Raw genomic sequence first — 22346 nt, forward strand, 5'->3', positions numbered from 1 at the left:
TACCTTTTTCTATTTTTCAGTTAATCCTATTATTAAAAGCGCTGAATATTTTCGAGGCTAATACAAAATTTAAGGTAATTCTTCAAATCGCCTCCCAAACATTGGCCTACACAAGTTCCTGCATAAATCCTGTCCTTTATGCTTTCCTCTCGGATAACTTTCGGAAAGCTTTCTATAAGGTAAGTAGATGATTGATGATTAATATTAATTCTCATAGGCCATTTAAAATAATTCAGTATACTATGGCAACGTATAAAATGGACAAAGTTCTTGAAAATGTTACTTTACAGCTGCCTTAATACTTTATTCCTGGAACTCACTGGTGTGCTGCTGCTGCTTCATCACAGAATTTGTTGTTGATTTTGCTTGGTTTATTGTCAGAGCAATGTGGCCCCCAAAATATTAATGCCAAAATCAATGATGAGACTATTTATAAATATTTGCATGTTAATCTCTGTGCCTTTCCACAATTTTATTGCAAAAAAAAAAAAAAAAAAAAAAACAATGTAGCCAATTAAGTGTTAAAAGACTTTTAACATATTTGCTTTGGTACTTCAATTTCTTTGTATTGTCCATACGAATTGGTCTCCCCCCCCCTGCCACACGATCAAGCATTCAACCATGTGTCCATTCGACCAACATTGCCATGCGAGTGCATACTGATTGAATTCTTATATTTCCTTATGTGCAAGATGCCTAAATAAATATTTATCAATATTAATTAATTAATTTCTTTATTTCATTATTTTCGTGAGAATTTTTTTCCCATACGAGGGTTGCCTTTTATATTTAGAGAACAAAAACAAATATTTCGTTGTATACCCCATTTAGATCTATACACTTTTGCATTCGTTTGAACGAATTGACGAAACACTTTTGCCAAACTGACTATGGTATCTCCAAAAATGCATTCACAACCGCTTCTTCAGATGTCGTAAGACGTAGACCTCTCTTTTTTTGTACGGTTTTAAAAATAAGTCATTCGGCGTCAAGTCAGGACTATATGGCAGACGATCCATCAAATCGATGTTTCGAGAGATCAAAAATGCCGTTGTTTCAGCCGATGTGTGAGTGCCCGCAAACGACTTCGGCGGTTGGTTCTCCTGATTTCTTGGAAGACAACTGTTATAGTGGTACGATTAGGTTAAGTAAGGCCCAAGCAAAAAAAAAATGTTCTTTTTGGATCCGGAAGTGGTGCAAAATTGGCCAAAATTTGAATAATTTGTTTCATTTTATTAATTTTTACACTATTTCTAATCCATTTGAAACAAAACAAGTATATATAGCAGTAAGTTCGGCCGGGCCGAATCTTAAATACCCACCACCATGAATCAAATATAATAGTTTCCTTTGAAAACTCTTCGTCGTAGCGCGGTAGTTGATAATATATAGAATTTCAGGGGGTTTAATGACAAATATTCTCCCCAGCAAATCAGTTCATCCAGTACGCTTCCCGAAGATAAATTTAAAGATCCTATATCCTATGAAGACTAGATCAGATTCTGGATTTAGAAGAACCATTTTTGTTTGAGTTTTTGAGAAATCGTGCATATCGTGCAAATGATGAAATAACGCCTTGATTTTAAATCTTAAATCTGTAGATTTTTACCGTCATTACACACACAAAAATTTTGGTTTGATTCAATCACGAAATTAATTGATCCAATTAATTTTTAATTGAAATGGCTTCAATCACAGAAATGATAGTATCAATTAAAAAATTAATTGACGGTCAATTAAAAAATTAATTGATACTATTACTTTGTGTGATTGATTTTTATTTTAATTACAAAAATTGTTGAATCAATTAAATTTTTAATTGAATATTTTTTAAAACTCAATTAAGATTCTAATTGGAAAAATTTTCGTGAAATTTTTTTCTGTGTATTTAAATGATTGCGAGTAGTAAAATCTGGAAATTGTACTTTCAGATGCAAGCCATTTTCATGAGCAGTGCGCCTGCTATACACTGAAAGAAGTGTTTTCTTTTCTGAGAAACGAAATTTTAGACAAGCAAAGTATCCTTTTGACACAAATTTTAGAGACAATTTGCTCTAAACGAAAATTCTTTATACGAAAGGGTAATTTCGGTTGTCTAAAATTTCACTCCGGAAGAAAATATTTTTTTAAGAAGAGAAATCGGTCTATATAGATGCCTTACCAAATGGACCGGAAAAAATAAACGCGAGGGTCTACAATACCAGTATATTTACATTTTCGAGCAAATCGGATAAAAACTACGGTTTCTAGAAGCCGAAGGAGTTAAATCGGCAGATCGGTCTATGGTGTGTGTCGAGCCAAAACATGGTTCGACACACACCATATTCGGTCCTAGAAATAAAATTAAAAATAAAGTCCTTGAAATAAATTCGGGAGGTAACATGGACCAATACTCACAATTTTCGACACACCTCTTAATGGTCCTCAAATACCTCTAGAATTCCAATTTCAGACAAATTGGGTAAAAACTACGAATTCTAGAAGCCCAAGAAGTATAGTCGAGAGATCAGTCTATTTGGGGGCTATACATAAATATGAACAGATACGGACCATTTTCGGCACATCTTTTGATGGTCCTAAAATACCTCTAGAGTTCCAATTTCAGGCAAATTGTATAAAAACTACGGATTTTAGAAGCCCAAGACGTAAAGTCGGGAGATCGGTCTATATGGGGGCTACACCAAAACATTGACCGATAAACCCCAATTGCGACACACCTATTTGTGGTCCCATAATACCTCCAGATTTTCAATTTCAGGCAAATGGACAGAATATATATGGTTTTAAGACGCTCAAGAAGTAAAATCGGGACATCGGTCTATATGGGGGCTATACCAAAACATGGACCTACACACCCCATTTTCGACACACCAATTTATGGTCTTCAAATACCTCTAGATTTTCAATTTCAGGCAATTCGGGTAATAAATACAGCTTATAGAAGCCCAAGAATAAAAATCGGGAGATCGGTCTATATGGACCATTTTCGACACACCACTTTATGGTCCTAAAATACCTCTATATTTTCAATTTCAGGCAAATCGGATACAAAATACAGTATCTAGACGCCCAAGAAACAAAATCGGGAGATCGGTCTATATGGGGGCTATACCAAAACATGGACCGATACAGACCATTTTCGATATACATCTTAATGGTCCCAAAATACCTCTAGATTTCTAATTTCAGGCAAATCGGATAGAAAATACAGTTTATAGAAGCCCAAGAAGCAAAATCGGGAGATTGGTCTATATGGCGGCTATACCAAAATATGGATCGATGGGCACCATTTTCGGCACACCTTTTGATGTTCCCTCTAAATTTCCAATTTCAGCCAAATCGGATAGTAAATACAGTTTCTAGAAGCCCAAGAAGCAAAATCGGGAGATCGGTCTATAGAGGGCTATACAAAAACATGGACCGATGGGCACCATTTTCGGCACACCTTTTTATGGTCCTCAAGTACCTCTAGATTTTCAATTTCAGGCAAATTGGATAAAAACTACAGTTTTTTATAAGCCCAGACCCCAAATCAGGAAGTCGGTCTATATGGGGGCTATAGCAAAACATGGACTGATGGGCACCATTTTCGGCACACCTTTTTATGGTCCTCAAGTACCTCTAGATTTTCAATTTCAGGCAAATTGGATAAAAACTACAGTTTTTTATAAGCCCAGACCCCAAATCAGGAAGTCGGTTTATATGGGGACTATATCAAAACTTGGACCGATATAGCCCATCTTCGAACTTGACCTGCCTGCAAACAAAAAACAAATATGTGCCAAATTTCAGGACGATGATTACAACAGACAAACAGACGGACAGACTGACATGCTTATATCGTCTTAGAATTTCTCCCTGATCAAGAATATATATACTTTATATAGTCGGTAATCGATATTATTATTAGTTAAAACAAAGAATATCTTTGGGAGGACATTTTTGGAAGTGTTTTCAAAGTTTAAGTAAAGTTTAGAAGAACTTCCAAATTTTTTTGCTAGGATATAGTGGCAGCCCGATATTTCGGGATCACTTAGACTACTCAGTCCATTGTGATACCGTAGTGGAAAACTTCTCTTTTATCACTGAGTGCTGCCCGATTCTATGTTCAGTTCAATGACAAGGGACCTCCGTTTTATAGCCGAGTCCGAACGGCGTTACACTTAGAGAAGCTTTGAAACACTCAGAAGTGTCACCAGCATTATTGAGAGGGGAAAATCCACTGCTAAAAATTTTTTGGAGTTTGATCGAAACTGTGATTGAGCCCATGACGCTATAAATGTACGGTGGGCATCAGCGTTGCCATTTTAGCTTTTTTCCCGCTAGATTTGGCTTTTTTTGAAGACGTTTAGCGGAAAAAAAATGCATTTAGCTTTTAGCTTTTTTTCTGGCTTTTTTTTCATGACCCTTTTAGCTATTTTTGTTTTTTTTTTTACTTTCGACATGATTCTATTGAAATATGGATAAATCGGCGTTTTTATCTAAGCCTTGCTGCAAGTATAAGGGTTTCCACATATTTCAAAGCTCAGTTGAAACATTAATAATGAGTCCAGCCATTATGCGGGCATTTTTGTAGCAAATACACCTTGTAAAGTTTTTTCATTATATACATAAAAGTTATCGTAAACTTTAAATCTACTATTACCATACAAATTTGTTAGATAAACTGTCAGTAAATTATTGGGAATATTATCATTTGACTCGTTTATCCTTTTTATGTTATTATAATATTTTAAAGTTATTACGATATTACTAAATTAAAATAGTATAATAGCTTTGTGCACTGAAAAAATATTGTCGTCTCCTTAAAATACGAACGCGAATTTTGGTTATAATAGCATTTGTGAATTTCTTTTATATAAACTGTTTTCCTTGTCCAAAGGACGATAAAGTCATTTTGCCCTTATAATTAAGTGATTCAACTTAAAAATGGGTATGTTTTCATAAAAGAAGGAAGAATTAATGAAATAGTCTTTAAATGTGAGGAGTTTTTGCATCTTAACCACAAACCAAAATAGCGTTTAAAAAGAGAAGATGATTTTCAACACTTTATTTTAAAAACGTATATATACAATAATTTTTCTTGAAGTCGAGTCTGAATTTGGAAATTTAAGTTGGCGTTAGCACGTTTTTAAAGCACTTTGATAGCTCATGAAGAAAAGGAAAATGTTTTTACTGGGAAATGTAAACTATAGGTATTTTTTACAATTTAAATAAAAGTAATGTATTTCGAATTTTTCACAATTTCAAATCCAAACTAAAATTTTATTTAAAAAAATGACAAATCATTTTTTTATCAAATCCAAAGCATGCTTAGATCGTTTAATATTTTAAAATAACAAGTAAATAAAATAGAGGTGTTGGGAAGGTAGCTCCCACAAAACGAAGGACTTCCAGTAAAAAATTTGTGATAGTAATCAAAATGTATCGAATACGCAAACAGAGCTAATATGCCTTAGATATTGTTGCAGTCTCACAGAAGTGGAATTAAAATGAAAATAATATGCATTGTAAGTGAAATAAAGCCTTTAAGTTTGTTAAATTTCAATCAAAAATGTGACTTTTGATACAAAAAAATTTAGCTTTTTTCTAGCTATTTTTTTAAGCATTTTTTAGCTTTTTTTAGCTATTTTTTTGGGCAAATCTTGCGGTTTTTGGTGAAACAATTCTGGCAACGCTGGTGGGCATGTTAACCATTGCACCACGGTGGTGATACGATTGTGACATGTCCAGTTTTCCCGTAAAACCATTTGGCGATCGTTTGCTTGGAAGTTCTTCGTACACGAACAACTTTTGTTGGAATACCCTTACAGTCAACTGATGTTTATTTTCGGACTAATACGCATAAATCCACGAGTTTTTTACTGTAATGATGTCATAGACGTATTTGGAGGCACCATATTCGTTTTTTTTTTTTTTTTCTTTCGAATGATTTTGTATGACATTCACGAAATTCGTCTTGGAGTCAACTACGACTTCGGCTGAATTCACCATATCATCGTCATTGACGGAACTTTATTGCTAAAAATTGAATGTCATCGATATACTGTTTTTGAGTTAATCCACGTCGAAAGTTGTAAAAATAATCGAACGAAAATGTTCACGATTTAAATCCATTTGTTGGGCAAGATGAATCCTTAAGCAAATAGCACCCGTATGTCATAACTTTCTGAGTACGTATAACCCCAATTCCTCTAAATAAAAACAACTCTCGTAAATTTGTACTGATCACCAAATAGTTCAGTATTATTTAAATTTATAAATTTTACCAAAAAATACGCACATCTTGAAATTGATGTGACGTTAAGCATTTTCGCAAGATTTGCAATTCCAATTTCCTTCAAACTACGAAAGTTGATTTAACATACGAAAAAAATTATAGTAAAAATTTTTCTTGAATTATAGTGAATAGTGCTGGAAGTCCGTATGATCTATCTTCTATGTCAATATTAGCCCAAGGATTATCACTCCGATAATCCATGGTATCTATAGACAACAAAAACGTGCTTATATATTGATAAAGCAGCATTGCTAGCAAGTCTTTTTAACATTTTTTGAATGAGTTTTGCCCATACGTAATTTTATGTTATTATGTTTTATAACAATATTGCCCAATAAAGAGCCTAAAATCATTTTATACTCAAATATATTAAATTCAAATGAAACGAATAATAATTAAATTAAATTTCATTGTAAAACTATAAAGATCTCATGTGTATTTTAAATAGATTTTTTTTATTTTCCCATATTTCCCCTTTTGAGTATGTATGTGTACCCTTTTCATATACACTAATTCAAGTTTCAATGTGTTTGGGAATAACAATTTCACACATATCACACAAAACAAAACAAAAAAAAAAAGAACTAGATTGCAATTTTTTATGAGTCCATCAAAAACACCCCAACTCATATCGAATGGATCATAACACCAGTACAAAATTTGAAAAATAAATTAAAAAACATTAAATCTGGCATTGGTGTTTGTGTGTGTGTGTGTGTGTTCTCGGTAAGCTTTCTCAAACTCTACATATGTGGGCTTATGACGCGAAATGGCAAACCATAAAAATTTATCGCACTGGTGAACAGAAAAACAACAACAACAACAATGGAGAAATCACAAAATCTATAGTCGAGTTGCTTGTTACTGATGCTGAAAATTGACTATCGTCAATAATGAATTTGTTTATTTATGCTTTTTCGTATAAATGAGTGAAGCATTGAATGCTATTCGGGGGCTCTTTTATTGAAACAACAATTAAATCCGACCATTTTTATAAAACATTCAATCGAAAAACAAAAAACGAACACCATATTCATGACAATGTGAAATTCTTGTGGGAGGTATACTGGAAAAACTCGTTTTGTTTTGGAGATGATAAATCTAAATGGACAGAAAATATTCATGATATATATTTTTGTATAATTTAATAACATACTTATTGAAATCGATGAACATTGCTGAGAATGTAAACTGATACGAATAAAGCCACAATAATTTTGGGATGGAAAAGAGAAGATTTGATATAATTAGCTACAATTAATATAGTTTTTTTATACCCTCCACCATAGGCTGGGGGTATATTAACTTTGTCTTTCCGTTTGTAACACATAGAAATATTGCTCTAAAACCCCATAACGTATATATATTTTGGGTCGTAGTGAAATTCTGAGTCGATCTGAGTATGTCCGTCCGCCCGTCCGTCCGTCAGTTGAAATCACGCTAACTTCCGAACGAAACAAGCTATCCACTTGAAACTTGGCACAAGTAGTTGCTAATGATGTAGGTCGGATGGTATTGCAAATGGGCCATATCGGCCCACATTTACGTATAGCCCCCATATAAACGGACCCCCAAATTTGGCTTGCCGACCAGCGTTGCCAATTTAGCTTTTTTCCCGCTAGATTTGGCTTTTTTTGAAGACGTTTAGCGGGGAAAAAATGCATTTAGCTTTTAGCTTTTTTTCTGGCTTTTTTTCATGACCCTTTTAGCTAATTTTGGCTTTTTTTTATTTTCGACATGTTCCTATTGAAATAGGGATAAAACTTCGTTTTTATCTAAGCCTTGCTGCCAGAATAAGGTTTTCCACATATTTCAATTCCTTATATAAACAGTCAGTAAATTATTAGGAATATTAGCATTTGACTCGTTTATCCTTTTTATGTTATTATAATTTGGTTATAATAGCATTTGTGAATTTCTCTTCTTCAATAGCCGATAAATTCTTTTTGTCCTTGTAGTTAAGTGATTCAACTTAAAAATGGGTATTCTTTCATGAAAGAAGGCTAGGGTCAATTCTAAAAAATTCTTAAAATTAATGAAATAGTCTTTAAATTTGTGGAGTTTTTGTATCTTGACCACAAACCAAAATAGCGTTCAAAAATAGAAGAGGTTTTTCAACATTTTATTTTAAAAACGTATACATAGAATAATTTCTACTTAAAGTCGAGTCTGAATTTGGAAATTTAAGTTGTCGTTAGCACGTTTTTAAAGCACTGTGATAGCTCATGAAGAAAAAGCTGACAAAACGAATAAATTCAAATTTGACTCGGAATCAATACCAAAATCATTAGTGTACAAAATCTTTGGAACCGAACATAGAAATAATTAAGGAAATAAAGTTTTGAATGTGGTATTATTTTTTTTTAACATCAAAAAAATGCAATGAAAAAATTCGTAGTGATAGGATAAAAACAAATCTGCTATATATTAATGGAATGGATTTACATTTACGAAAATTAGACAACAATAGGTTTGTATGGGAAATTTTCGAATAAAAGTTATTCAATATAAACTTGCAAGACAGTTAGAATGGGTTTTATTCTCAAGGGTAAAATTAGGAGAAGTGTACACGTTCACGAATTTATCATTAATTCAGTTAAAACGAAATATATTGATATTTTCTTATGCAGTTCTATGTGACATTGTGCAATATATCACACATTGGACTTGTTAATGATTAACCAGCTGACAATTGCAAGTTTACTGGGAAAAATGTTTTTACTAGGAAATATAAACGAAGGACTTCCAGTAAAAATTTGTGATAGTAATCAAAATGTATCGAGTATGCAAACAGAGCTAATATGACTTAAATTTTCTTACAGTCTCACAGAAATTGAAAAAAAATGAATACAATTAAAATAATATGCATTTTAAGTGAAATAAAGCCTTTAAGTTTGTTAAATTTCAATCAAAAATTTGACTTTTGATACAAAACATTTTAGCTTTTTTTCTAGCTATTTTTTAAAATTTTTTAGCTTTTTTTGGCTAGTTTTTTGGACAAATCTAGCGGTTTTTTGTGAAACAATTCTGGCAACGCTGTTGCCGACCCTCTAAGAGAAGCAAATTACATCCGATCTCGCTTAAATTTTGTACATTGTGTTAGTTTATGATCTCTAACAACCATGCAAAAATTGGTTCACATCGGTCCATAATTATATATAGCCCCCATATAAACCGATCCTCCGATTTGGCTTGCCGAGCCTCTAACAGAAGTAAATTTCATCCGATCCGGTCTTTAACAATCATTAAAAAATTGGTCCACATCGGTCCGTAATTATATATAGCCCCCATATAAACCGATCCCCAAATTTGCCTTGCGGAGCCTCTAAGAGAAGCAAATTTCATCCGATCCAGTTGAAATTTGGTACATGGTGTTAGTATATGGTCTCTAATAAGCATGCAAAAATTGGTCCACATCGGTCCATAATTATATATAGCCCCCATATAAACCGATCCCCAGATTTGACCTCCGCAGCCTCGTGGAAGAGCAAAATTTAACCGATTCGGTTGAAATTTGGTACGTGGTGTTAATATATGGCCTCAAATACCCATGCAAAAATTGGTCGAAATCGGTCCATAATTATATATAGACCCCATATAAACCGATCCCCAGATTTGGCTTGCGGAGCCTCTAAGAGAAGAAAATTTCATCCGATCGGGCTGAAATTTGGTACATTGTGTTAATATATTGTCTCTAACAAATATGCAAAACATCGGTCAATAATTGTATATAGCCCCCATATAAACCCATCCCCCGATTTGGCTTGCGGAGCCTCTAAGAGAAGCAAATTTCATCATCATCCGATTCGGTTGAAATTTGGTACGTGATGTTAGCATATGGTATCCAACAACCATGCAGGAATTGGTTAATATCAGTTCATAATTATATATAGCCGCCATATAAACCGATCCCCAGAGTTGACCTCCTGTGCCTTTTGGAGAAGCAAAATTCGTACGATCTGGTTGAAATTTGGTACGTGGTGGTAGTATATGATATTTAACAAACATGCCAAAAGTGTTCCATATCAGTCCATAATCATATATAGCCTCCATATAAACCGATGCCGAGATTTGGTTTTGGAGCCTCTTGGAGGAGCAAATTTCATACGAGTCAGTTGAAATTTGGTACATTGTACTAGTAAAGGGTGATTCTTTTGAGGTTAGGATTTTCATGCATTAGTATTTGACAGATCACGTGGGATTTCAGACATGGTGTCAAAGAGAAAGATGCTCAGTATGCTTTGACATTTCATCATGAATAGACTTACGATCTGCCACAACGTCGAATTTTCAGTGAATGGGCCCTAGAAAAGTTGGCAGAAAATCCGCTTTTTTATCGACAAATTTTGTTCAGCGATGAGGCTCATTTCTGGTTGAATGGCTACGTAAATAAGCAAAATTGCCGCATTTGGAGTGAAGAGCAACCAGAAGCCGTTCAAGAACTGCCCATGCATCCCGAAAAATGCACTGTTTGGTGTGGTTTGTACGCTGGTGGAATCATTGGACCGTATTTTTTCAAAGATGCTGTTGGACGCAACGTTACGGTGAATGGCGATCGCTATCGTTCGATGCTAACAAACTTTTTGTTGCCAAAAATGGAAGAACTGAACTTGGTTGACATGTGGTTTCAACAAGATGTCGCTAGATGCCACACAGCTCGCGATTCTATGGCCATTTTGAGGGAAAACTTCGGAGAACAATTGACCTCAAGAAATGGACCGGTAAGTTGGCCACCAAGATCATGCGATTTGACGCCTTTAGACTATTTTTTGTGGGGCTACGTCAAGTCTAAAGTCTACAGAAATAAGCCAGCAACTATTCCAGCTTTGGAAGACAACATTTCCGAAGAAATTCGGGCTATTCCGGCCGAAATGCTCGAAAAAGTTGCCCAAAATTGGACTTTCCGAATGGACCACCTAAGACGCAGCCGCGGTCAACATTTAAATGAAATTATCTTCAAAAAGTAAATGTCATGGACCAATCTAACGTTTCAAATAAAGAACCGATGAGATTTTGCAAATTTTATGCGTTTTTTTTAAAAAAAAGTTATCAAGCTCTTAACAAATCACCCTTTATATGGCCGTTAACAACCATGCCTAAGTAGATACATATCGGTCCATATATATATATATATATATATATATATATATATATATATATATATATATATATATATATATATATATATATATATATATATATATATATATATATATATATATATATATATATATATATATATATATATATATATATATATATATATATATATATATATATATATATATATATATATATATATATATATATGTATATATATATATATATATATATATATATATATATATATATATATATATATATATATATATATATATATATATATATATATATATATATATATATATATATATATATATATATATATATATATATATATATATATATATATATATATATATATATATATATATATATATATATATATATATATATATATATATATATATATATATATATACATACACACTCGAAACTCGGTTAAACGAACGATATATTGTCCGGCTCTTTCGTTATTTAGAAAAATTCGTTAAATCGAACGGGAATATTACATGTTAACTTTTATTGAAAATCGTAGTTTTTTACCAGATGAGTAAAAATTCATAATCATTTGAAAAAATTAAGGCACAGAGACACTTAAAAAATAATACTTAAAATAATCCTGATGAACTTGATATATCTAGGTTAGGTTAGATTGAAAAGAGGATCTAAGATTCGTTGTCGTATGGGGGCCTATATACACCCATGTCATAATTTGTGTGCTCTTAACTTCTTAGACGAATTGCCTAATTTGTTTCCAGTCCCCGGTTTCAAGATGGGCCAGGCATAGGTAGTGTTCATAGTAACATTTTCCTAAAACGCCCTACATACACCATTACTCTGCTGCTCCTGTCGGCATAGATGTACTCTCAACGCTAGATTGCCGTTTCGACCGAGCACCAAAAAAGTTTTTCATCGGTAGTTTATCCCTCTCACTAATGATGTTGACATTCCTGTGTATTTTATAGTTTCTCTTCAGCTATAAGACGGAGGTTCCTTGTTATTGAGCTAAATATAGAATCGGGTAGCACTCATTATTAAGAGAAAAATTCATTACTTGTTCAACTGGCAATCCTACGAAATATTGCCACTAACGAACCTATCACAGGACTTGTACCAGTGCTCGAGTTTGTCGTAGTTTTTAAATTTTCATATATTTTATTGATTTCTATACTCCCTTTATTTTAAAATTTTATTTGATCTAGACATTTACCTATGGGCCAACATAGTCCAAAAGTTTTTCTCTCTGGTGCAATTTGGATGATCAAAATAATACCGGTACCTAATGGTTTGTCCCAGACTGGTTCATGAGGACCTGTCTAGTCCTACTAAGTTCTCCCAGGTAATGTAGTTTGGAATGAGTCCAATCCGTGTCCTGCAGTGTAAATTTATCCCCGTCAATGACAAACCCGTGTTGAAGTGACCGGTCCCTTCCATACGTTTCGGCCAGAACTGGGACTGGTCTATTCACACCAGGGAGTAGTCCTGTGCCGGCTCTGTTGTAGATCCATTTCCCGTAGCGAAGCTGCGCCACTCTATCTAACCTAACTTTACCAGTTACCCGGCCATTGAATATGTGTTTTCAAACATTTTAATGGAATCTAAATATCTTGGGAATGCCGTACTTTGTGGACATTTCCTAAGGACTTAAGCCATTCTCACAATCGTCAAATAGTGCTGATTTTTTGTTGTTTATTTTCTTAAGATTAAAAGCCTTTTCGTTAAATCGAACGTAAATTTTTTTCAATTGTTCGTTATTTAGAATACTCAATGTTAAGAATTTTGACGTTCGTTAAATTGGATTTTCGCTAAATGGGATATTCCTTAAACAGAGCTTCGACTGTATATATTTGGGAGCCACAATGGTGCAATGGTTAGCATGCCCGCCTTGTGGATTCGATTCCTGCTTCGACCGAACAACAAAACGTTTTTCAGCGGTGTATTATCCCGCCTACGTAATGCTGGTGACATTTCTGAGGGTTTCAAAGCTTCTCTAAGTGGTTTCACTGCACAATGGACTGAATAGTCTAAGTGAGTCTGATACATCGGGCTGCCACCTAACCTAACCTAACATAACATGGGTTTGTCAAAGAACAGATTACCACAATTTTAACAACCGTTTCACTGAATATGTATCACTTCCTAAGGTATGATGTGAATACAGAATTTTGGATGTGAATTAAAAATTCTGTGATGTTGTACCAAATAAGTAATTTTAATTGTTGTTATGATTTTTAGTACCGCTTGACTGGAACGATTGACTCAAATATTCGCATTTGTTGTAGTAGAGATTTAACATTTTCTTCGACAGACATTTCTACTTGAAACTGAAAAAATGAGTTATACAAAATTGAATCAAAAGAACCTAATGCGTAGTTAAAATTAATATTTTTTTCGGAGGACACTGTTTGAAGAGCTTTCAATAATTATTCAAACAATTTTAGATTATACAATTGCAAACGTGCAGTTTATAAGAACTTACTTAGTCTACAAGTCCATTGAAATACGAGTTAATAGAAGTACACGATAATAACTCAGTATAGACCTTATTGTAAATGAATTGGGAGTCCGTTAGAATTTGGACTAACGACGAGGTGACTATTAACCGAAAAAAATATTGTCGTGATGTCAAAGAGTTCTTGTGCTTAAAATACGAATGCATTTTTTAGCACAGAAAACGCATTTCTCTCATATAAAGTTTTTCCTTGTCCAAACGTCGATAAACTTTTCAACGAAGTCGTTTTTTCCTTTTAGTTTAGTCATTCAACTTAAAATTGGGTATCCTCAAATGAAAAAAAAATTTGTTTGACTAAGGTCAACTTGACTTTAACAATTCTAAAATTTTTTTTCAAAAATAATTAAATTGTCTTCAAATTAGCTGACTTTTTGCATCTTTACTACAGAGCACACAAAGCCTTTTGAAATAGGAGATTATTTTCAATACTTTATTTTAAAGATTTTTTTAATTGAAACAAAGCATAATTTATACTTGTAGAGGAATCCGAATTTGGAAATCTAAGTTTTCCTTAACATGATTTTAAAGGACTCTAATGGCACATAAAGAAAAAATCTGAAAAAAACGAATAAATCAAACTTTGTTTCCTAGAAGCAAGCACGCGAAACTTAAATTTAAAAGAGAATTGTGTCTTTACTTCAATTCTCTGCTTCTTCGGCAAAATCTTTAGTGTAAATACAAAATCTTTATAAATGGATATGCTTTTCTTTTCAGTACAGCTATCACTCATTTTGGTCAAATATTTACCTAACCACACATTTATGGCGTTTTCGATTCGCAAAAAATATGTTGCCTTGGTGTTAATTTTTTCCCTCACTGTATTTTCTACCAAATGAGAGTGTCATTCCAAAGTTATAGTTAATTCATAATATTATTAGGGATACAGGATCCAACACCTATGTCAGTGTCTTTCAAATTTTGCAATCAATTTTGGGGATGTTGCACCTTTTCTCCCCATTGAAATCACCGTTAGTCTACAAGTCCATCAAAATGCGGGTTCGTAGAAGTATCACGATAACAACTCAGGAGTATAAATTGTCTTGTAAAAAATTAGGAATCCGTTAGAATCTGGACTAACGGGCAAAGTAAATTTTCCGAAATTCAAATATGATACCAAATCAGCAAAAACAATTAAACTATTTTATATATTCCTCTCTACTAAGTAGTAAAAATAGTTTTTGTAGTATTTTGATGGCATATTTCATATAAAATACTGCAATTAAAAATTCCAGGAATATTGCTAAAATTCCAGGAATTCTCGGGATCCCTTTCCCGAGATAAAAACATGTCAATTAGCTAATCTCTCAATGTTTTTGCATTTTGTGCTTCTTTCTTGGTAAGTTTTAATTATTTTTTTACTAGTCTATTTATAATCATAATAGATTATGAAAATAAATACAGATAAAGTGTAAGATACTAAGAACTAAGGTGTTCAACCTTTCAACCTTATTTAAATTATCAACCTTTTTTAAATTATCCCAAAAAAGAAAATTGGTTTGTCATGAAAATGTCATCTTTCATTCTCTTTCTCTTGCCATCTCAAAAACATAACTTCCCTTGAAATTCACAATATTCGCTATTATTATAGACCAAAGACCTCGTATATTATCCCACACAATAATTACATATAACTATGGACTCAGTTATGGGGGAAAATAACAGAGTAAATTACAATAAATAAATGTACCACTTATGGTCGTTTAGATCTGTCACAATATGTGTTAAGGTGCCTTTGTGTATGTGCTTTTCTTTTGTGAGTGTGTTAGTGCGTGTGTGTGTGTCTCATTGGCCATTGTCCACACAAAAATTACTGTATTTATGAGTGGTTTTATTACAATTTTGTATTTATAATAATGCCACAAACGCACAAATACCCACACACATGAAAGAGCATAGCATTGATGATGAACACTAGTATTCACGCTCCAATACACGTTAGAGTATGCTTGATTTGTCGACTGAATTTTTCAATGGTCATATTTTTGACAATATAATTCCATGAATATTATTTATGGCGAATATGAAAAAGGGAAGATGAAATATTTTCAAAAAATTGAAAATGAGAAAAAAGTTGTGTCTAGATGGAATTTAAAATTTTGTTAAAAATAAACATCTCTACCGATTTGACGTAGGTTTGGATGAAATTCGTTAAATAACATTTTTGATAACTATACGATCACTTATAACACCTGTGAACACACACAGAAAAAAATTCTGCAAAAAATTTCCAAATAAATGTTTAATTGAATTAAGAATTTAATAGATTCAACTAATGTTATAATTAAAACAAAATTTAATCAGTTAAATTAGGATAAAGTAATTTGTTACTTAACGTTGGTGATTGACACTATCGTTTCTATGGTTGAAAAATGTAAAAAAAAAAACAAACAATTGGTTCAATTTCGTGATTGAAGACAAAAAATCTTTTTTCCGCTTAGGCAGAAATCTATTATTCAGTTTAGCTGGGAAAAACAACCCACTAACAAACAAACATCCCTTTTTTGATTTCAATTTTCAAATGACGAATAATATAACAAAATGATTTCAAATATTATGAAGCTCAATTGCAAAAATAATTTCCCGCTTATTGATTTTTCTAGTCTCAACTTTATTTCAAATTAATTAGTTTTTATTGAAAATTCAGTAATCAGTGTCAAACATTTGCCCTGCCATTTGAACCAATTAATTATGATTGCAATAAATATCCGAGATTATAATCCACTCGATCGATGGTTTTATGATGCAGTGTGATTTAAAATAACATCAAACTAAAAATGATATGATGCTATGTGCCGATTAAATCCTTGTAGGGATTTATTTGTTTCTGCTTACAAGGGAAAATAAAGTGTGAGTGTAATAATATTAAATAGCATTAAAGGATTAACATTCGTTGTAAAAATCATTAAATATGCATTTGACCCAATCTCAAAGGGTCGTACCTTATTTAAAAAAAGAACTGGTTAGTCGTTCAATTTCTATTTCGACTGAACCCCAAAGAGTCCTTAAAAAAATTATTTTCTTCGATCCGAAATTGGTGGGAAGATGGCACAGAAGCGATGAATTTAACATGGGATGTCATATGATAGATATGTTATTTTATTAAATATCTTTTTTAATACATTTTAACACTTGTCTGAAACGTTTTGAGTTAAAATACTTTAAAAATTCACTAATTTTTATCACATTTTTTTACAAAATTTGTACTTTTTTTCTAGAACGGATTTATCACCGAGTAGTATTCCGAGTAGTTAGGTTAGGTGGCAGCCCGATGTATCAGGCTCACTTAGACTATTCAGTCCATTGTGATACCACATTGGTGAACTTCTCTCTTATCACTGAGTGCTGCCCGATTCCATGTTAAGCTCAATGACAAGAGACCTCCTTTCTACAGCCGAGTCCGAACGGCGTTCCACATTGCAGTGAAACCACTTAGAGAAGCTTTGATACCCTCAGAAATGTAACCAGCATTACAGAGGTGGAATAATCCACCGCTGAAAAACTTTTTTGTTCGGTCGAAGCAAGAATCGAACCCACGACATTGTGTATGCATGCTAACCATTGCACCACGGTGACTCCTCGAGTAGTTAAAATAAAGAAAACCTTTGGCACGATATTTTTGGAAGTACTTATAAAGTTGTACCTTTACGACAATTGAATTTTTTACCCATCTTTCGTTTATAAAATTTTTAACATAAAAAAATCCGAAAAAATAAAATAACTCCAAAAAACAAATATTTTTTTTTTTAATAAAAGTTTGCTACATTTAGTATTAGTTTAGCAATGGACTTTCTTCCAGTGTGATGACAACCATCTTCTACGCTTACCATGCACGGTTGCCACTCTTGTCAAAAATAATCTACCAAAATTTAAAAAAAAAATTACCTTAAAATCTACCAAATTAAAAAATCTTATTTTGAAGTTATTGATCACATTTTTGTGGTTAGTATAGACAAATTATGGGTATTCGAAAGAAATGTTTATATTGAATTTATAGAAAATTTAGTTAAATTTTTTTTTCATAGAAAATTGTATCAACATTTTTTTCCATAGAAAATTTTGACAAAATTTTATTTCTATAGAAAATTTTGACAAAATTTTATTTTTATAGAAAATTTTGTCTAAATTTTGATTTCTATAGGAAATTTTGTTAAAACTTTATTTCTATGGAAAATTTTTGTCAAAATTGTATTTCTATAGAATATTTTGTCAAAATTGTATTTCTATAGAAAATTTTGTAAAAATGTTATTTCTATAGAAAATTTTTTCAATATTTTGTTTCTATAGAAAATTTTGTCAAAATTGTATTTCTATAGAATATTTTTTCAAGATTTTATTTCTATAGACATTTTTATCAAAATAATTGGTGGATAGGATGCTGATGAGGAATGTAGTAATTCCGAAACAGCTGTACATCCAACCATCTTGCAGTCTATAGGGCTTTGGCCAAATAAATTTGACAAGCATAATTTTCCTCTGTTGGTTAAGCTACACTTGTAGTTTAGTCAATGCATGGTTTTAAGCTCAAATCAAAAACAACAATATAATTGTATTTCTATAGAAAATTTTGTCAAATTTGTATTTCTATAGAAATTTGCTTTAGACAAAACATCAAGAATTCTACCAATCTCCAAAACAGTAAAAAATGTACTATTTTTTGTAGAATTCTACCAATTATGACAACCGTGTTCCCAAGGTGTGATTGACATCAAATATCTAGAGAAGCGTAAGATGATCGTAGAGTTGTACTATGGCATAGTTTTCTTCTGATTTATTGATTTATTTTATATCGGTTGACTGTGAATGACTGAAATTTATTTAAATTGCGCTCATACGTTTCTGAAATGAGTAAAGGACATTTTAAAAAATTTTAACTCATTAAGTTTTCTTAAACAACAGAAAAAACATTTTTAATAAATTTTCTTAAAACATTTTCAAAAAATTTACTTCAATTTAACTTGAAACATAAACTTATTTGTGTCATGTGGCAATTCGTTAAACATTTTAGTTAACATTTTCTGAAATAAACCTATATTTTTTTTTTACAAATTAGTACAATGTTTAGCTAATTGGACAAGAAGATAAAGGGCATTGATTCTATTAAGTTATTGAAAATAATCTACACATGCCTGACTATACACATGTTTCATTGCTGGCAAATTCGAATTTCCATAGCCTTTAGTGTACATCTAGCGGTGGAATATGATTCATTTTGGGCCTAATATAGTAATTGCGTATTGAAATTATATACGAGAATTATTCTTCGCAAATTGACCCATTTTTCACATTTTTACGGTGGGTTCGTTGCAATGCCGTTTTTTGTAAAAAATTAAACAAAATTTAAAAAACTCCCCAACATTAAAAAAATCTTATCTCATTATACCCTCCACCATAGGATGGGAGTATATTAACTTTGTCATTCCGTTTGTAACACATCGAAATATTGCTCTAAGACCCCATAAAGTACACGCAAAAAAATAATTCTTTCCTCCCAAACGAAATTTTAGACAAACAAAGTTCGTTTCTCATTTGCTTTTCGCTGTAAGGAAGTGTATTTGGAAGAAAATTATATACTTTTAGTGATAAACGTTTATTCTTTTCCAGGATGTAAAGACAATTTCATAAAGACAAACTCAAAACAAAAAAAAAACATTGTTTTCTTGCTTATTGCATTTTCCCTCACATCTTTCTCACATCCACGAGGTTTTTTAGTTCTTAACAACTTTTCCTGTAATACCAACAATGTAGAAGAAATTAAACGATTTTATAAATTTAAAAATTTTTTTTACCTTTCGCCTGGACGGAGAATCGAACCGCAGACCATGAACTTTGTAAGCCAACACACTAACCACTGAGCTATGTACCTGGATTGTTCATCAATAGATAAATATCCATATAAGTTATATTTATATAGCATAGCTTGCGGCGCCCACGAACCGAATAAACAAAGTTTATTTAACAGAAACAAATATTTCGTTTGGCACCGTGGACCAGTGGTGCCGTCCGTATGTTGAAATCACGCAAACTTCCGAACGAAACAAGCCATCGACTTGAAACTTGGCACAACTAGCTATTATTGATGTAGGTCGAATGGTATTGTAAACGGGCCATATCGGTCCACTTTTACGTATAGCCCCCATATAAACGGACCTCCAAATTTGGCTTGCCGATTATCCCCAAATTTCTTCCGATTCGGCTGAAATTTTGTACATGGTGTTGGTATATGGTCTCTAACAACCATGCAAACATTGGTCCACATCGGTTTATATTTATGTATTGCCCCCATAAAACCGATCCCCAGATTTGACTTGCGGAGCCTCTAAATTTGGCTTGCCGATTATCCCCAAATTTCTTCCGATTCGGCTGAAATTTTGTACATGGTGTTGGTATATGGTCTCTAACAACCATGCAAACATCGGTCCACATCGGTTTATATTTATGTATTGCCCCCATAAAACCGATCCCCAGATTTGACTTGCGGAGCCTCTAAGAGAAGCAAATATCATTCGATCCGGCTGAAATTTGGTACATGGTGTCAACATACGATCTCTAACAACCGTGCAAAAATTGGTCCACATCGGTCCATAATTATATATAGCCCCCATATAAACCGATCCCCAGATTTGGCTTGCGGAGCCTCTAAGAGAAGCAAATTTCATCCGATCCGGCTGGAATTTGGTACATGGTGTTGGTATAGGGTCTTTAACAACCATGCAAAAATTGGTCCACATCGGTCCATAATTATATATAGCCCCCCATATAAACCGATTCCAAGATTTGGCTTGCGGAGCCTCTAAGAGAAGCAAATTTCATCCGATCCGGTTGAAATTTGGTACATGGTGTCAGCATATGATCTGTAACAACCATGCACAAATTGGTCCACATCGGTTCATAAATGTATACAGTCCCCATATAAACCGATCACCAGATTTGACCTCCGGAGCCTCTTGGAAGACCAAAATTCATCTGATTCTTTTGAAATTTGGTACGTGGTGTTAATATATGGTATCCAACAACCATGCAGGAATTGATTCATATCAGTCCATAATTATATATAGCCCCCATATAAACCGATCCCCAGATTTGACTTCCGGTGCCTTTTGGAGAAGCAAAATTCATCCGATCTCGTTGAAATTTGGTACGTGGTTGTAGTATACGATATTTAACAACCATGATAAAAGTGGTCCATATCAGTCCATAATCATATATAGCCCCCATATAAACCGATCCCGAGATTTGGTTTTGGAGCCACTTGGAGGAACAAATTTCATCCGAGTTAGTTGAAATTTGGTACATTGTGCTAGTATATGGCCGTTAACAACCATGCCTAACTAGGTTCATATCGGTCTATAGTTATATATAGCCCTCAGATAAATCGATCCCCAATCTCACAAAAATTGGTCCATATCAAGTTCATAATTGTATATGTGGGATACATATAAGCGACCTCCATTTCAATTCTGGCTCCCTACGTACCGTGCAAAAGTCCATATCGATTCGTACTTATTTGTAGACTTACCTTTTTTGTGTAATATATATCAAGTATGGTTTAACTAACAATTTAGAAAACGATTTTAAGAAGTTTTAAGATACCACAACCCAATTAATTCGATTGTGGATAACAGCCTTTCGTAGAAGTTTGTACGCAATCCATGGTGGAGGGTACATAAGATTCGGCCTGGCCGAACTTACGGCCGTATGGTTTTGTTTTTTTTTTTTTTTTAATTCTGCTTACAATCCCTACTTCACCATATCGCTGAATGTTTAATAATATGACCCCCTTAACGTATGAGTAATAAATAAATGATATGATCGACATATATGTAATGTATACGCTCCCATTGACCCTAACCACAATCCTCACCACAAATCAAAATTCAATGCGAATACAATTAAAGTTGCAAAGTAATTGTATTGGTGCCTGTTTGATAAGCGGTTAATTACTATAATTTTTCAATTAATTTGTGATGAACATTCTATGGCTAGCAACACCACAAAAACCTGGCCTATTTAACATAATTAGCCCGGTAAATGTAAATAAAAACAATAACGAAGAAGAAGAATTCACCATCGAGCAATTTAATGAAATTAAACCGGTCCCATCGAAGTACAATAAAAAAATGTCCCATTACGTTACAATTAAAAATTATCATAATACACAAATTATACTACGATAATTGTATATATAGAATGCCGCAAAAGGACATTGCAGCGGAAAGAGAAATGCTAATGACATTGATGATGGCACACTGTTATGCTGCAACCGTTTTATTGTGATGAATTGTTGTGGCTAACAAATGCGGTGCATTTCAATCAATTAGAAAAAGATTTAAAAGTTATTTACTTGCAAATTAAAAAATCAAATATACCATCATTGATATTACAAACAAACCCATGGGCAAATATAACAGCGAGTGAACAATTAAAGTTACACATATTCTGAGTCAATGTGTG

The 22346-nt window shown here is 32.9% G+C and overlaps 1 protein-coding gene across 1 annotated transcript in view; it reads left to right on the forward strand.

The window, feature by feature from the left end:
• The window catches only part of AstA-R2 (Allatostatin A receptor 2), a 63504-nt gene that overhangs the window by 29913 nt on the left and 11245 nt on the right, over positions 1-22346 (forward strand). Inside the window, exon 3 of the mRNA XM_075294640.1 lies at positions 21-179. Within this exon, the coding sequence (XP_075150755.1) occupies positions 21-179 (159 nt within the window). The remainder of the gene's footprint in view (positions 1-20; positions 180-22346) is intronic.

The sequence above is a fragment of the Haematobia irritans genome, chromosome 1 (genome assembly GCF_050003625.1).
Source record: "Haematobia irritans isolate KBUSLIRL chromosome 1, ASM5000362v1, whole genome shotgun sequence".
NCBI classification, from domain to species: domain Eukaryota; kingdom Metazoa; phylum Arthropoda; class Insecta; order Diptera; family Muscidae; genus Haematobia; species Haematobia irritans.